Source organism: Piliocolobus tephrosceles, chromosome 13 (genome assembly GCF_002776525.5).
Source record: "Piliocolobus tephrosceles isolate RC106 chromosome 13, ASM277652v3, whole genome shotgun sequence".
Classification (NCBI taxonomy): Eukaryota; Metazoa; Chordata; class Mammalia; order Primates; family Cercopithecidae; genus Piliocolobus; species Piliocolobus tephrosceles.
The window spans coordinates 20,519,413-20,534,839 of NC_045446.1; the positions used below are offsets into that span (position 1 = coordinate 20,519,413).

The 15,427-nt window shown below is 39.2% G+C and overlaps 1 protein-coding gene across 2 annotated transcripts in view; it reads right to left on the minus strand.

Annotated features, from left to right (window-relative positions):
• Nucleotides 1-15,427, minus strand: part of EXT2 (exostosin glycosyltransferase 2) — a 164,753-nt gene that overhangs the window by 71,742 nt on the left and 77,584 nt on the right. For both annotated transcript variants that reach the window (XM_023215803.1, XM_031936712.1), the window contains exon 8: nt 633-764. In XM_023215803.1, coding sequence (XP_023071571.1) covers nt 633-764 — 132 coding nt within the window. The remainder of the gene's footprint in view (nt 1-632; nt 765-15,427) is intronic.

Below are 15,427 nucleotides of genomic sequence, written 5' to 3' on the forward strand. Positions count from 1 at the left end.
GCCACAGTCTCCACAATGACACATGTGCCTTGTGATTCCTTCACACAAGGAAGAAAGCCCAAGAACAGTTTCTGACCGCTCCATCTCTTTGCTGGAAATAGCTAGAGGCCTCTGCCACAACTGTGAGCAAATGACTATAGCAATCCGTAATGCCTCTAGATCACTTCTGCTTATGATTTTCCTCACAGTGTGTTGGAAATACTGATTGAAGTAATACATGTAAAGCACTAAGCACAGTCCCTGGCAGAGAGTAAGCACTCAAAATACAAGCTATTATTATTAAGTTGCTTACAGAACTTTTTCAAAAGCTCTAAGCATTACAATTGCAAAAGTCACCAGAATGTCTTTGATTTTCAACAAGACCCATGCCTCCTTACTTATCTCTGCAAAAAAATAAACAGACGGTCTTCCTAAGCACATTTAAAACACACTGGAAGCTGCTGCTTCCGTATTTTTTACTGTTGTCGGTGTTGCAAAATTACGCTGCCCTTATCAGCCCCCAGGTATAAAAAGCACACTCTCACCTTAGAAAGCTATAATTTAAATAACCTTTACAATTGTAGTACATTTTCCTTCCACCCACCCTGACAGCTGGACCAAGCCTCACGTGGCTAGCACTGGAATTCACTTACCACAGCAGGAGGGTCATTCCATTCTTCATAGGAGATGGCAGCATATGGATAGATCCGGTCATTGATAATCTGCAGGGTGGCCAGGGCAATGGCTTTAATTGACTGGAAGTATGCTTCCCAGAACCACCGGGCCTATAAAGAAAACAATGCTGTTTTAAGTGAGCAAGCAAGTGAGACAGAGTGGGAAAACTAGATGCTCTATCACAGTCAACTCTGGGTTTAGCTAATTCCTTTATTCCCAAAGTTGTAGGGGTGGGGGTACCTAGGGCAAATGCTCCCTGCTGTTCAAGCCAGTTACTATCAGAAGTTTGCATTTATCAAATACAGTCAAAATAAAATGTTAGCAAGTGAAATGCACATTGGATTCAATTAAGATAGAAGATAAATTATGTAATGATGAGACTATTCATGTGTTATAGCAGAGTTTATAATATTTTGTCTTATATAACATACACACAGTAAAGTGCACAAATCTCGTGTACAGCTCAATGGATTTATACATATGTACATACTCTTATAATTAGTATTCAGATAAAGATATAGAACATTCCAGCATTCCAAAAGATTCCCTCATGCTATTTCCCAGTCAGTATCTCACCCCTCCAAGAGTAACCATTATGCTGATTACAATTGTGGTGTCTGCTCTTGAATTTCATATTAATGGAATCAAACAGTATTTACTCTTTTGTGTCTGACTTGTTTTGCTCAACATTTGCAATATCTAAGTCAGGTTATGGTATCAAGGTTATGCTGGCCTTATAAAATGAGGTGGAAACTATTCTCTCTTTTTCTGTTCTTTGAGAACTTCTGTGTGAGGTTGGCATTATTTGTTCCCTGAAAGGTTTTAGAGGAATTCCTCACAGAAGCCATCTGGGCAACGGTGTGGGTGGGTAGGGGGATTGGTCTGTGTGTGTGTGTGAACATTTTAAATTATGGATTAATTTTCTTTCATAGCCATAGGATTATGCATGTTTTTCTGTGTGTATGTCAGTTTCATAAGTAGTGTTTTTCAAGGGATATGTTCATTCCATCTAAATTGTTAAATTTATTGAAATAAAGCTGTGCATTCACATCCATTTAACACCTGTAGAATCTATTCTGGTACATCTCTTTTCATTCCTGATACTGTTGTGTTTTCTCTTTATGCTTGATCAGTCTTAGTAGAGCTTTGTCAATTTTGTTAATCTTTTTTTAAAAATCGACTTTTGATTTTGTTGATTTTCCACATCATACTTTTTTTTTATTTTGCTAGTTTTTGTTCCTATTTTATTATTTCCTTCTATTTTGGAGGAATTTAATTAATCTTGCTTTTAACTTCCTTAAATTAAAGTTTAGATCATTGATTTCAACCTTTCTTCATTTCTAATACATGCATTTAAAGTTATAAATTTCCCGCTAAGTCCTATTTAAGTGCCCCCTGCACATTTACATATCATTTTCATTACCATTTAGACAAAAAAGTTCTAATTTCCTTTGAATATTGTTTAATTTCTAAATATTTTTATTTTTTCTATTTATCTTTCTGTTACTGATTTCTACTTTGATTGCACTTTGGCTGTGCTGTGGTCAGAGAACACATGTGATTTCAATACTTTACAATTTATTCAAACTTGATTTATGGCCCAGCACATTGTTTATTTTTATAAATAATGTATGTATACTTAAAAATATATATATTCTGCAACTGATGGGTATAATTTTGTTTAAATATTCTATATCCTTATTGATTTGTGTCTGCCTGCATGTGTGGCTATGGATTGCGTAGGGTGTGTGTGTATATTTATATACACATATATGTAAGTATTTCAAGTTTATAAATATATATTTCAAATTTTTACCCTCAAAGCTTGTCCCAAGCTTGTCTGTTGCAAAAAGCATATAAAGGTTGAGCATCCTAAATCCAAAAAACTCAAATCTAAAATGCTCCAAAATCCAAAACTTTTTGAGTGCTGACATGATGCTCAAAGGAAATGCTCATTGGAGCATTTCAGATTCCCTAAAATCTAAAAAAAGAATCTGAAATCTGAAATACTTCTGCTCCCAAGCATTTTGGATAAGGGATAATCAATCTGTTACTGGGTTTTAATATATTATCTCATCCAAAAATATTTGGTTCCTAATTACAAATATAGTTCATTTATATTTAATTTACATTACTGATATGGCTGAGTTTAAATGTATGATCATTCTATTTGTTTTCTATTTATCTCTTGTCATTTTAGTTTTTTCTCACCTTTAGAATTGATTAAAAAAATTTATTATTATTCCACATTTTTCTTCTTCATTAGCTTGCTAGTTATTTAGTCTTTTATTATTGAGTAGCTTTCCTAGCAACTACAGTAAGCATCATTGCTTTATTATATTACATTTCAAACTAACAATTTTATAACTTATCAGCTCTCTCCTATCTGCTGTGCTATTATTGTCAAATGTTTTTCATCTACACATTTTAAATCCCACATGTTTTTTATTTATTTATTTTTATTATTTATTTATTTATTTATTTTTGAGACAGTCTTGCTCTGTCACCTAGGCTGGAGTACAGTGGCACAGTCTCGACTCACTGCAACCTCCACCTCCCAGGTTCAAGCGATTCTCCCACCTCAGCCTCCTGAGCAGCTGGGATTACAGGAATGCACCACCACACCCAGCTAATTTTTGTATTTTTAGCAGAGATGGGGTTTCACCATTTGGTCAGACTGATCTCAAACTCCTGATCTCGTGATCCACCTGCCTTGGCCTCCCAAAGTGCTGGGATTACAAGCAAGAGCCACCGTGCCTGGGGACATCATTATTTTTTAAAGTAAATTTTCACCATATATTTACCCTTTCTTATCTTGATGCATATCTGAGCTTCCATCACATATCATCTTCCTGCTAATTGTAGAATTTATTTTATTTATTTCATTGCAGAATTAGTGGATGACTCTCTCTTTTTATTTGTTTGAAAGCTTCTTTTTACCCAAACAATTTTTGAAGGATACTTTGATAGGTAGAGAATTCTAGGTTAGCAATTATTTTCTTTCAGAACATTCAAAGTATACTTCTATTGTATTCTGGTTTCATCCAATTTTTCATTGATAAACCAGCTGTCAATCTTACTGGTACACCTTTGAGGACAATATGCTTTTTATTTCTGACTGCATTTAAGCTTTCTCTGTCTTTGGCTTACAGTAATTCAACTATGACATGCCTAGATGTGGCCCTTTGTATTTTATTCCACTGAGGGCTGTAGTGCTTCTTCAATTTGTGGTTTGATGCTTTCCACTGATTTTAGAAAACTCTCAGCCAATATTTCTTTTTTCTGGAGACAGAGTCTCACTCTGTCACCCAGGCTGGAGTGCAGTGGCATGATCTCGGCTCACTGACTGCAACCTCTGCCTCCTGGGTTCACGCCATTCTCCTGCCTCACCCTCCCTAGTAACTGGGACTACAGGCACCCGCCACCACACCCAGCTAATTTTTTGTATTTTGAGTAGAGATGGGGTTTCACCAATATTTCTTAAATATTACTTCTGTTGCATTCTCTTCTGAGACTCCAAATGTACATATATGTGAAATATATTTCACAATGTTTTCAATATATCTCATGTATCTCTTATTCTCTTTTCAGTATGTTTTCTCTCTGTGCTTCAATCTGGGTGTTTTCTACTAACTTTTCTTCTGGTTCAATAATCTTCTATCCCTCTTTCTTTGGTGTTTAAACTGCTATTAAATAATGTATTAAATTCTTAATTTCATTCCTCTATTTTTTCAGTTCCAGAATTTCCATTTGATCTTGTCAAAAGTAGATTTCATGTCTTTGTTGAAAGTATCCTTCTTGGCCGGGCGCGGTGGCTCAAGCCTGTAATCCCAGCACTTTGGGAGGCCGAGATGGGCGGATCACGAGGTCAGGAGATCCAGACCATCCTGGCTAACACGGTGAAACCCCGTCTCTACTAAAAATACAAAAAAAAAAACTAGCCGGGCGAGGTGGCGGGCGCCTGTAGTCCCAGCTACTCCGGAGGCTGAGGCAGGAGAATGGTGTAAACCCGGGAGGCGGAGCTTGCAGTGAGCTGAGATCCGGTCACTGCACTCCAGCCTGGGCGACAGAGCCAGATTCCGTCTCAAAAAAAAAAAAAAAAAAAAAAAAGAAAGTATCCTTCTTTTTTTCTACTTTCTTAAACATAGTCAGTTCTTGACTAATAAACTCCAATATCTGAATCACCTGTGGATATCTTTCTACTATCGTTTTTCTCTTCATTTTGGTCATTCGGTCTTAATTTTAGCATGCTTCTTAATTTTGTATTGGATGGCAGACATTCTGTTTAAAACCTGTAGAGGTTCTGGATGATTCAGATTATCTTCCTCCTAAGAGTGTAACGTATTCTTCCGGCAGGTGTAAGAGTAAAGTCAGGCCACTTTAATCCTGTCGGAGGTCAGTTTTAAGTTGTGTCAGGGCTAGCTTATTTCAGCTTTCCCTTATGCTTAAAGTGTGGTCCTTCTGAGGCCTCCAATTAAAGCCTGTGGTATCTGTATTTGCCAGGGCCCCTCTACCTTGGCAGGCCTTGAATACCAACCTCTCACCAGCACTGTATGTATATGGCTGCTGAAATATCTGCATTGCTCACAACATTCCCAACTGCTGCTTTTTACAAGGATTCTTGGAGCCTTGCTCTGATCATGTGTACCTTAGGAGTTGGCAAATACCCTAAGGGAAGATTACAAGCACATTTTTCACTTTCTTCCTTGTGGTTTTCTTTCTCCTGGGATTTTGTGTTTCAGATCCCAAATACTTTAATAGCCCCTAACTCCAACCTCTGAGCCCTGTAGTACTGCTGCTTTCTGCTGGGACCCCACACTCTTGGATAGAGAATTAATTGGCAAATACCCTCAGGGAAAATGCCAGAGTGACTATGTAGCTCAATTCCAAGTGCTTTCTTCCTCTCAGTAATGGTATTCCCTCAAATACTATGTTAGTTGCTCTACAATGCCTGTAAACAGTTGTTTTAAATAAACTTTTATAATTTTTTCTTCTTTTGGCAGGAGGGTTGCTCCAGTATCAGCTACTCTTTCCTGGTCCAACATAGTCTTTGGAAAGAAGGCAGTTCCTTATCTGAGTCGAGGTTAAACTCAGTTCCTAACAAAAGCAGAAGGCTAGTCTATATGATCTCTCCAGCTTCATTCAGATCTATGATTCCACTCAAAACCAGAGGCTATTAGGATTTATGCAAGGGAGTGAACATGTGAAAATTTAACATGGGGAAATTGTAAGGATAACCCAAAAGGATAAAGGAAAAAGATACTTTCTAGTCTAGATGTGCTTACTTTGCTTCTGTTTCGTGGGCAAGTGTTCTATCCATTAGTTAAAAGCCTAGGGTAACTTGAGTTATGTAACTACTATCATCTCCACTGACTAATAAGAAGAAGGCAAAGCATGCACAATGAGAATGTCTCCTATTCAAAAGAAAAGCTGAAATACAGATTTAGCTTTCAAGGGTAACTGACTTTCTCAAGTTGTCTGATAGTTGGTCATCTGGGCACACAGCTGGCTGCCTCCCTGCTACTGCTTCTTAGATATGCCCAATTCACTACAATCTCAATCCTGCTTAAATTCATGTTACTGCTTTCTCTCCTAGCATCCAGCCAAAATATTTACATTTTATGAGACCTGAAAGAACCCATCTTCCCTATGAAACCTTTACTGATCACTTCTATTACCACCAATCTCCCCTTTATGAAATCCCTTAGCCCTTACAGCTTTTGCCATACATGTTAGTTGTTATACACTGTGCTATAATTGTTTTTCGGTCGTTTCAGAGGATCACTTTTTTCTCTCCAGCTAGACTGTGAGGTCCTTGGAAATAGATATTGCCATTTTAAAAATCAGCATCCTTGCAAATGTTAGTGTCCTACCTGCTACAGAGCACTTTTATATTCATGATTTCATCTGCTCTTCACAACCAGTTTGTCACTTATTTGGGACAGTTTCATTTTATAAGTGAGGAAACTAAGATACAAAGATATTAAGGAGCAGAATCACGATTCAAATCCATGATTCCTAACTCTAAATTCAGACCTTTTTCTACCCCGTTCTAGAGCATTAAGAGTACCGGCACACAGCAAGTTTTAGAAAATGGTCCTTTTTCAAGAAACTGAAAGGTGTAAAAATTTACAAAGCATCAGGCCAAACATAAACACACATATATCCTGAATATTTATCTCCTTTTCTACCCAAATGGTTCTATCATCATATGTTCTTTTAAGTCATATTCAAATTAAACCACATTCCAACTTAAGCATTCCAAAGCTTTATGCTCACATATAATCACAGTGGAGACAGCAGCTTTTGGGATTTATAGAAAACAACGATTGGTAAGAAATCCACCCAGGACACCAGCCAAAGGCACAAATGCACAACTGAACTTCTAATTTAAGATGTCTCAAATCATCTCACCCTGTCCACCAAATTGCAATTCACTCAGAAAGGAAGCAAGTTTTGCCAATAATCATAGCTCAAGTGTCTCAGCCTGGGGATAAGTGAACTTCTCAGGCTTAATTGTTTCTGCAGGACCTCTGTAATACCTTGAAATGTTCAGAAGGTATTATAATTTATAGTCCCTCCAGGACTCAGTATAGCCTGCTTATCCACAGAGAGGAAGGAGTTTTCAGCTATGTTGGCAATGTACGAAAGCACCACGATTCTCATCCAGAGAGCAAATGCAAATAAGTGCTTACTATGACTTCTTCTCCCCTAAAACATGGTCCACATTTATATCTATCTTAAAAGTGTGAATGATGGATTCTTCAGCAGCTATGCAAATTCCCCAGTCACTCTAAACTCTGGAAGGTACACAGCTGAAGAGTTAAGTTACAGGTGAATAAATAGGTCATACCAATATAACCTTGAACAAAGCATTTAAACTTTCTTGGTTAAGCAGATTCCACTGTGATTTTGTTTATAAAACATGCAGATTTCGCAGCATAAGAACTACATAATTCCTATGATACTTTCAAACATGAGAATTATAAAGCTCCTCTAGGGCAGGGACTGGGCCAGCTTAAAACTATCATGGGCAAAATGGAACTCCAAATTGAAATTGCTATTTCAGTTGATACATCAGTTAAATGTGATTCATTTCTTAATTTTCAGTAATGCAAAGGCAATAGGATTAGCAGTAATTGTTGAAGGGAAGCCAGTGTGGCATAGGGGAAAGAACAACAGTTATAGAGCATCTTGAGCAATTTGAAGTTACTTAACCTCCGTTTTTTGAATCTGTAAGATGGAGATCACACCCCCTATCCCATGAAGATTCAATGAGATGAGGTTTACGAAGTACCTCAGTGCTAGTGCAGAATAGGCAGTTGGGAAATGTTAGCTCTCTCTCCAACACTTACATCTGTCCTGTCCCCTTAGGGTCTTTGTCACTTACATTAGAATATATTCAACAGGGCCAGGCACAGTGGCTCATGCCTGTAATCCCAACATTTTGGGAGGCCGAGGCGGGTGGATCATGAGGTCAGGAGTTTGAGACCAGCCTGGCCAAGATGGTGAAACCCCATCTCTAGTAAAAAATACAAAAATTAGCTGGGTGCAGTAGCAGGAGCCCGTAATCCCAGCTATTCGAGAGGCTGAGGTATGAGAATCGCTTGAACCCGGGAGGCGGGGTTTGCAGTGAGCCGAGATCGCACCACTGCACTCTAGCCTGGGCAACAGAGCAAGACTCTGTCTCATTAAAAAAAAAAAAAAAAAAAGAAGAAGAATATATTCAACAGTTGGCAGCACTGTTTTGGGGTAAGAATGGGGAATGGGTGAAGGGGAAGAGGAAAGAGAATAGGATCTCAGTGTTACAACTCCATTCATCTCAGTTCCTGAAGACAGTGAAGAAATCCAACCCCCAGAGAATGGAGTTGGAAATAAAAAAAAATACATCAAGCGGGAGTATGATAGCATTTCATATCGAAAAGTACAGCAATCAATAACATGTCCCTTCTAGATCAATCATGAGGTTTCTGAGAAAGAAGACAGTCCTTTTCCAGAAACTCCATGAGTGTGAATATGTCTGGTTTAGCTAACCACTGAACTCCTAGCACCTAACACAGCGCCTGTTAAAGGGCAGGCAGTTAAACATTGTTGAAAGAACAAATCCATCTGACAACAGTCCACCATAGGCACAAGGTAGGACAGGCACCACTTGCATCCTACAAAACTTTTCCAGATCATCAAGGTGTCAATCCATGAGGCTTAAGGGGAAAACAATCATTTAATAATGGCATCATATCTTGTATACCAAATTTTAAAAAGTGAAAGATTAGGGGAGTGGATCTGAGGGAAAAGGAGGAAAATCTGTTCCTGGTTGTAACAGCAAGGCAGAAATAGGACTAAGAATGTTCTTTATGTTATGCTTGCATAGACTACGAGAGAGATAAACAACTTTTAAAACTGTGTCATGTAAGTTTGCTGCCTCAAAGTGGTCAGGAGGTCTGTCCAATAGCACAAAGATTATATAAAAACCCTACCTAGCCCAAGAGTATCTGCATCCAATGATGGCTGGCTCTAATGAACCAGTCAACTTTGGATTGCCCTTTTAATCAGAACCTCCTGAATGGGATGTAGGTCAATAGGCTTAATTTTGGTATATTAAAGGATTTTTCTAATGGAACCCACAAAACAAAACCAGCTAGCTATGCTTCTGTCCCAATTTCCAAGTGCTAATGCCATCCAAACATCTGGCAATGACATGTAACTATGGATTGGTACTTGCTTAAATACTGCTCCATTTCCCCTCTCCCCACTCACTGGTTGGTCATAATATAAAGGATCCGCTTCTGCTTAGGATGGAGAAAGTCAAAAGAGAACATGGAATCTACTATAATAATGAGGAAAAGCCTACAAACATCATAACTTTCCTTAGGCCTATAAGAGAGCTGTGTTCATAAGGCAGTCAAGGGAACTACATTTCAAAGATGGCAAGCCTCTCCAAGGAGAGCTGGGACACACAAATTATTTCAGCTTTGGAAGAGCACAGGAGGAGGAGGTGGACTTCATAAAAGCAGCCACAGAAAACAGCTACAATTTTAACAAATCCTCAAAACTGAGCATGGGCCATCAGGACAGTTTAGAAGCTCTAGACACAAGGTGATCCACATTCACTCTCAAGTTCTCTTCTGCTGGATGTTTCTGAGGAAGATTTGGATAAAACTCTGCCCACTTATTGTAGTTTTTGTCATCCAAAACGAAAGTCTCAAAGGTTGGAGGACAGAAGGAAACCTTACCATGCCCAGGATCCACCATTTCTAGAAGTAGGAATCCTTCCAGCCCCCAGTAAACCACTACTGCCAGAAAGGGCGAAGCAAAAGCCCTCTGCTCCCAAAGGAGGGCAAAAAACTCCCCCAACTCTACCAGAAGCCATGCAAAAAGTCTACTGCTGTGGGAAGAACAGGATACCCTCCCACCACTAATCACAGGCAAAGGTATACTGCCTCACCAGGAGGTGTAGAAGCAAAAGCCATCTGCCCCAGAAAGACAAGCAGGAGCACTGGCTCAGGTCAGGACCCTGCACTGACACAAGGCAGAGGTTCACTACCACTCAGGGAAGGGCAGGAAACTCTCCAGTCCAAGACCCTCCAAGAGGAAGGGCAGGTTAAGCTGCCACCAGAGGAAAGAACAGGAACACTGAGAGTCACTCCCAAGGCTCCAGGAAAAGGGCCTAAGACCAAGGCTGGATTAGGGGAAGGGAAAAATCCCACTGCCCCCACCATGAGCCTAGCACCAAGTACAAGCACCAGCAGTCTATACCAAGGGAGGAACAGGAGTGAGAAGAAAGGTGGCAGGTTGGGTTTACTGAGAGGAGAAGGCCAGGCAGGAACTCTGAGAAGCACTCCAGGAGGCTGGGCCTCACTCTAAGTGTAAGGTAGCGGCCACCATGTCCTGGGAGCACTGGAAGTGTGTGGCACACTGCTGGTCACTCCAGCCATGAATCAGCTGAAACCCACCCCCAATTACTGAGTAGACTGAGTCAGCCTCCCACACTAAGGGCCTGACAGAAGAAAAGGTGTGCTCATTTCTGAACATGATATTTAAGTTGGTCTCTTCTGTTTTTCTATACAGAATGCCCATCTTTCAAAGTTTTCCAGAAACAAAAAATAAGAGAAAACAGACCATTGACATAAAATAAAGCTGTCAAAAGAACCTAACTCAAAGATGACCAAGATGATGGAACTATTAGACAAGGACTTTAACTGTAATTAAAATAAAGCTGTCAACAGAACCTAACTCAAAGATGACCAAGATGATGGAACTATTAGACAAGGACTTTAACTGTAATTAATATGTTAAAAGATCTAGTGAAAAATGTGGACAACTCACAGGAACATATGGGAATTTTTAGTAGAAAGATGCATAATATAAAAAACAGTCAAATAAAAATGCTAGAAGTGAAAAAACAGTATTATAAATGAAGAATTCCTTTAACAGGCTTAGCACACTAGACAGAGCCAAGACAACGGAGAGCTTGAAGACAGAACAATAGAAATTATCCAAACTGAAACACAAAGAGAAAAAAGAGTGGGGGGGTGGAAATCCAAAACAGAGTACTCTAGAACTGTAGGACGGTATCAAACACTCTAACATACCTGTAACTATAGTCTCAGAAGAGGAGAGAGCGTGAAGTATAGAACAAGGCAGTAGATGTATTTAAAGGAAAAAGAGCTAAGAATTTTCCAAACTTAATGAGAAAACAACAAAACACAGACCCCAAAACTTCAGAGAATCAAGACAGACTAAATAAAGCATTCACTTGCTCCCTCCCGAAGTTTAAGAAACAGCTGCATTGTTAAAAAGGCAAATCTTCTCTCTCTTAGCAAATGAGGAGATTCAAGAGATCTGAGCTATAGGAAACTTTCTCTTAACACACTAACATTGACAGAACCATTTATTTCAGGTGAAGGGCTGGAAAATATTTCTATGCATCATGGATTTATCTTTCAAAGCTGTGTCTGAAGATAAGCCTGAAAACTTCCAAAGGGATTCCAAGCCTTTCCAAATACATGTGCCAAAGGCTAATTATTCCTTTTCATTTGTTTGCTTTAACAAAATAGAAGCAACGAACATTCCCAACTTTCCAAAGCCCTGTGTCCAACAGGCTCTTTGGTGTTCACTGGTCCTTTTGACAGCACAAGAGCAGGGAGTCTGATGTCCTTCCTGGACTACCTCATAACAGTCTGAAGGTCCCAGAGATAGGCTCTAATAATCTTCATCTGACAGCTCTAAAAGCTCAATAATAAGGCCAAATTATAACCCAAGCATCCTTATTTTTAGTTTAGAATTACCGTAAGCAAGATTTTTTTGTTTATTCTTTTACGTACTCCATTTTCATAAATATAAGAGTTACCTGACAACTAACTTAAAATTAGAGGGAAAAAAAATGCCAGCAAAACCCCTGAAAGGCACTTCTTGTGGACTGGAGGTTTTTGTAGACATTTACTATGCCCATGTTACCAGTTTCTCCAGAAGAGCAGAGGAAGTTCACAAACATGTGATATCCCTTCAACTTTGGGATTCAACAAACAGCAATTAATAGAACTTACTTTCTTTAACATAAAAAGGGATTTTGAAGCAAAAAGGTTAATATACCTGGGATTTATCCACATACAAATTGTTTTCTTTATTTAAAATATTTATTTTGTTAATTTAGTTGAATGTAAAACACCTTGCTACATAAAACATGAGACTGCTTTTTTCCTTCCTTATTCATGAAGCTGTTTTATTTGCCTTCTCCACGTGTAACTCCTGGAAACACGTTTCTATTAATCCAGTATATTTTCCCAGCCCCACCATCTTCACCTCTCAGTTACATAAATTCAGTAATTTAGGAATCCACCCATATGGCACTCGCTGAAAATTTATAGAAAGCCACACCCAATGGTTCACCTAACAGCAGCAGAATTCATTTTGTAAGTTTTTGGTAGGTTTAAGTATTTTTCTATTTTTTTCCCATGTAAAGTGGTAATTGCCTTCTGTTTTTCTTTTCTTTTCTTTTTGAGATGCACTCTGTCTCCCAGGCTGGAGTGCAGTGGTGCAATCTCGGCTCACTGCAACCTCGGCCTACTGGGTTCAAGCAATTCTGCTACCTCAGCCTCCCGAGTAGCTAGGATTACAGGCATCTGCCATCATGTCTGGCTAATTTTTATATTTTTAGTAGAGATTGGGTTTTGCCATGTTGGCCAGGCTGGTCTCGAACACCTGACCTCAGGTGATCCACCCGCCTCGGCCTCCCAAAGTGCTGGGATTACAGGCATGAGCCACCATGCCCAGCTGGTGATTGCTTTTTTTAATTTTTAATTTTGAAATACTTTTAGACTTAGTGAACAGTTGCAATAGTAGCCAGAGAGTTCTCAAATATCTGGAATGCCCCTCATCCAGCTTCTCCTAATGTTAACATCTTACATCACCATGGTACAATTATCAAAACCAAGAGGTTAACATCGGTACAATTCTATTAACCAAACGACATACTTTTTTTTCTTCTCCAGATTCCCAGTTTTCTCCGGAAGTCCCTTTTTCTGTTCCAGGATCTAATCCAGGACACCATACAGCATTTACTCATCGTGTCAGCTCAGTCTCCTCTAATCAGTGACAGTTTCTCAGTCTTTCTTTGTCTTACATGACACTGACACAGTTGAACAGTACTGGTCAGGACTTTCATAGAATGTGCCTCAATTTGGGTTTATCTGATGTTTTCTACTTACTAGATTGAGGTTATAGATTTTGGAGAATACTACAGAGATGATGTACCCTTCTCTTCACATTCCACCAGGGGATACATGCTACCAATATGACTTATTACAAGTAACATTAACCTTGCTCACATAGTTAAGGTGAGGTCTGCCAGGTTTCCCCACTGTTAAATTACTACTGTTCCCATCCCATAGTGTATGCTCCCTAGAAGCAAGTCACTATATTCAGTCTATACTGAAAGGGAAAGTAATGAAGCTTCACCTCCTGGAGGAAGAAATATCAAAGATTTAGCGTACTATTTCTAATGTACTTTGAAAGGATTAAAAACTGTGAAATTGTATTCACTGAATATTACATTTTTTTTTTAAGAGCCTGGGTCTTGTTCCATTGCCCAGACTGGAGCATAGCAGCTATTCACAGGCACAATCATTGCACACTACAGCTTCAAACTCCCAGGCTCAGGTAAACCTCCTGCCTTGGCCTCCTGAGTAGCTGTGGCTAGAGGTATGTGCCATTGATCCTGGCTTACAATTTTTTAACATACATAAAGTATGGCATTCGGTCAAAATCTTTAAACTTATGGGGATTTGTGGCTAGAGAAAAATATTTAAACGTTTTCTTTCCTCAGTAATAAGTTCACAGCAATAAAAAATCTGACATTTGTCTTAAATGTTAAGTTGAAGCCTGATAACATATCTCACCCATTTAAAAGTGTATAGCCACTTTTTATTTTTAAAATCTTAGAGATGAAATCTGAGACTTTAGATATTTCTGAAATTCCAACTGCTTCTAGTTCCATTTTAATTGTATTCTGATGTATATACCAAATTACCATACAAAAATAAAGTAAACATCCAACTTAATGTGGAAAATGAAACAAATCCAAGAAAATCAGTAGAATTAATAAGAAAACAGAAAAAGGAAACAAATGTGAAAATAAATCCAAGAACTTTCCATAGACTGGCTATGAAGGAAACCCTAAAGAATCAGCTAAAAACCTATCGGAACTAATAAGCAAGTTCAGTAAATTAGCCAGCTACAAAATAACTTGTTAAGTAAATAACTAAAACAAATACCCAGACCCTTATATCCTAGCAACAGCCCCTGAGAGTTTCCACACACACAATCAGTAGCAGAGCTCTTCCCATTACCCAAGGTTCTCACGGTCCAGAGTACTCTTTGTCCAAAATCCATACCTCCTTCATCTTTACTCCAAGACACTCAATATCCTTCAAAATCTGTTGCACTCAACATATCTAAACTTCTCACCCACTATTTTCATCATGCTTCTGCTAGTCTAGGCAAGTCACTTCCTCCACTGGCCCACAAACACATGATCATTACTTTGTTCATGGTATTCCCTTCTTCTGGAATGCCATCTTCATACTCCTCCATCTACTAAAATCCTGTCTGGGGGTTTCTGGTTTCCAGTCTGGCACTGAATAAGCTTAGCAGTCACCATTCTGTCCTAACACAAGTAAAAGGCTGAAATGAAAAAATCAACAGCTTTTCTCCAATCTATCAAGCAAATGAGGTCACATGGCAAACAGCTGCCTTGAAAACTGAAGAGACAGAGAGGTGAATAGAGAGAATCAAACCTTGGCCGGGCGCGGTGGCTCAAGCCTGTAATCCCAGCACTTTGGGAGGCCGAGACGGGCGGATCACGAGGTCAGGAGATCGAGACCATCCTGGCTAACACGGTGAAACCCCGTCTCTACTAAAAATACAAAAACTAGCCGGGCGAGGTGGCGGGCGCCTGTCGTCCCAGCTACTCGGGAGGCTGAGGCAGGAGAATGGCGTAAACCCGGAGGCGGAGCTTGCAGTGAGCTGAGATCCGGCCACTGCACTCCAGTCCGGGCGACAGAGCGAGACTCCGCCTCAAAAAAAAAAAAAAAAAAACAAAAAAAACAAAAAACAAAAACAAAAACAAGATTTGCCCTCAGAAGAAACTATTTAACAAGAGCCTAACCTGTTAGGGTTTTATTAGAGCCTATCCTATCTGAGGGAAAGGAAATACCCAACTCCAGCTGGCTCTAACCTTCCACAGAAAAGTGGGGAAATACCCAACTCTAGTCCC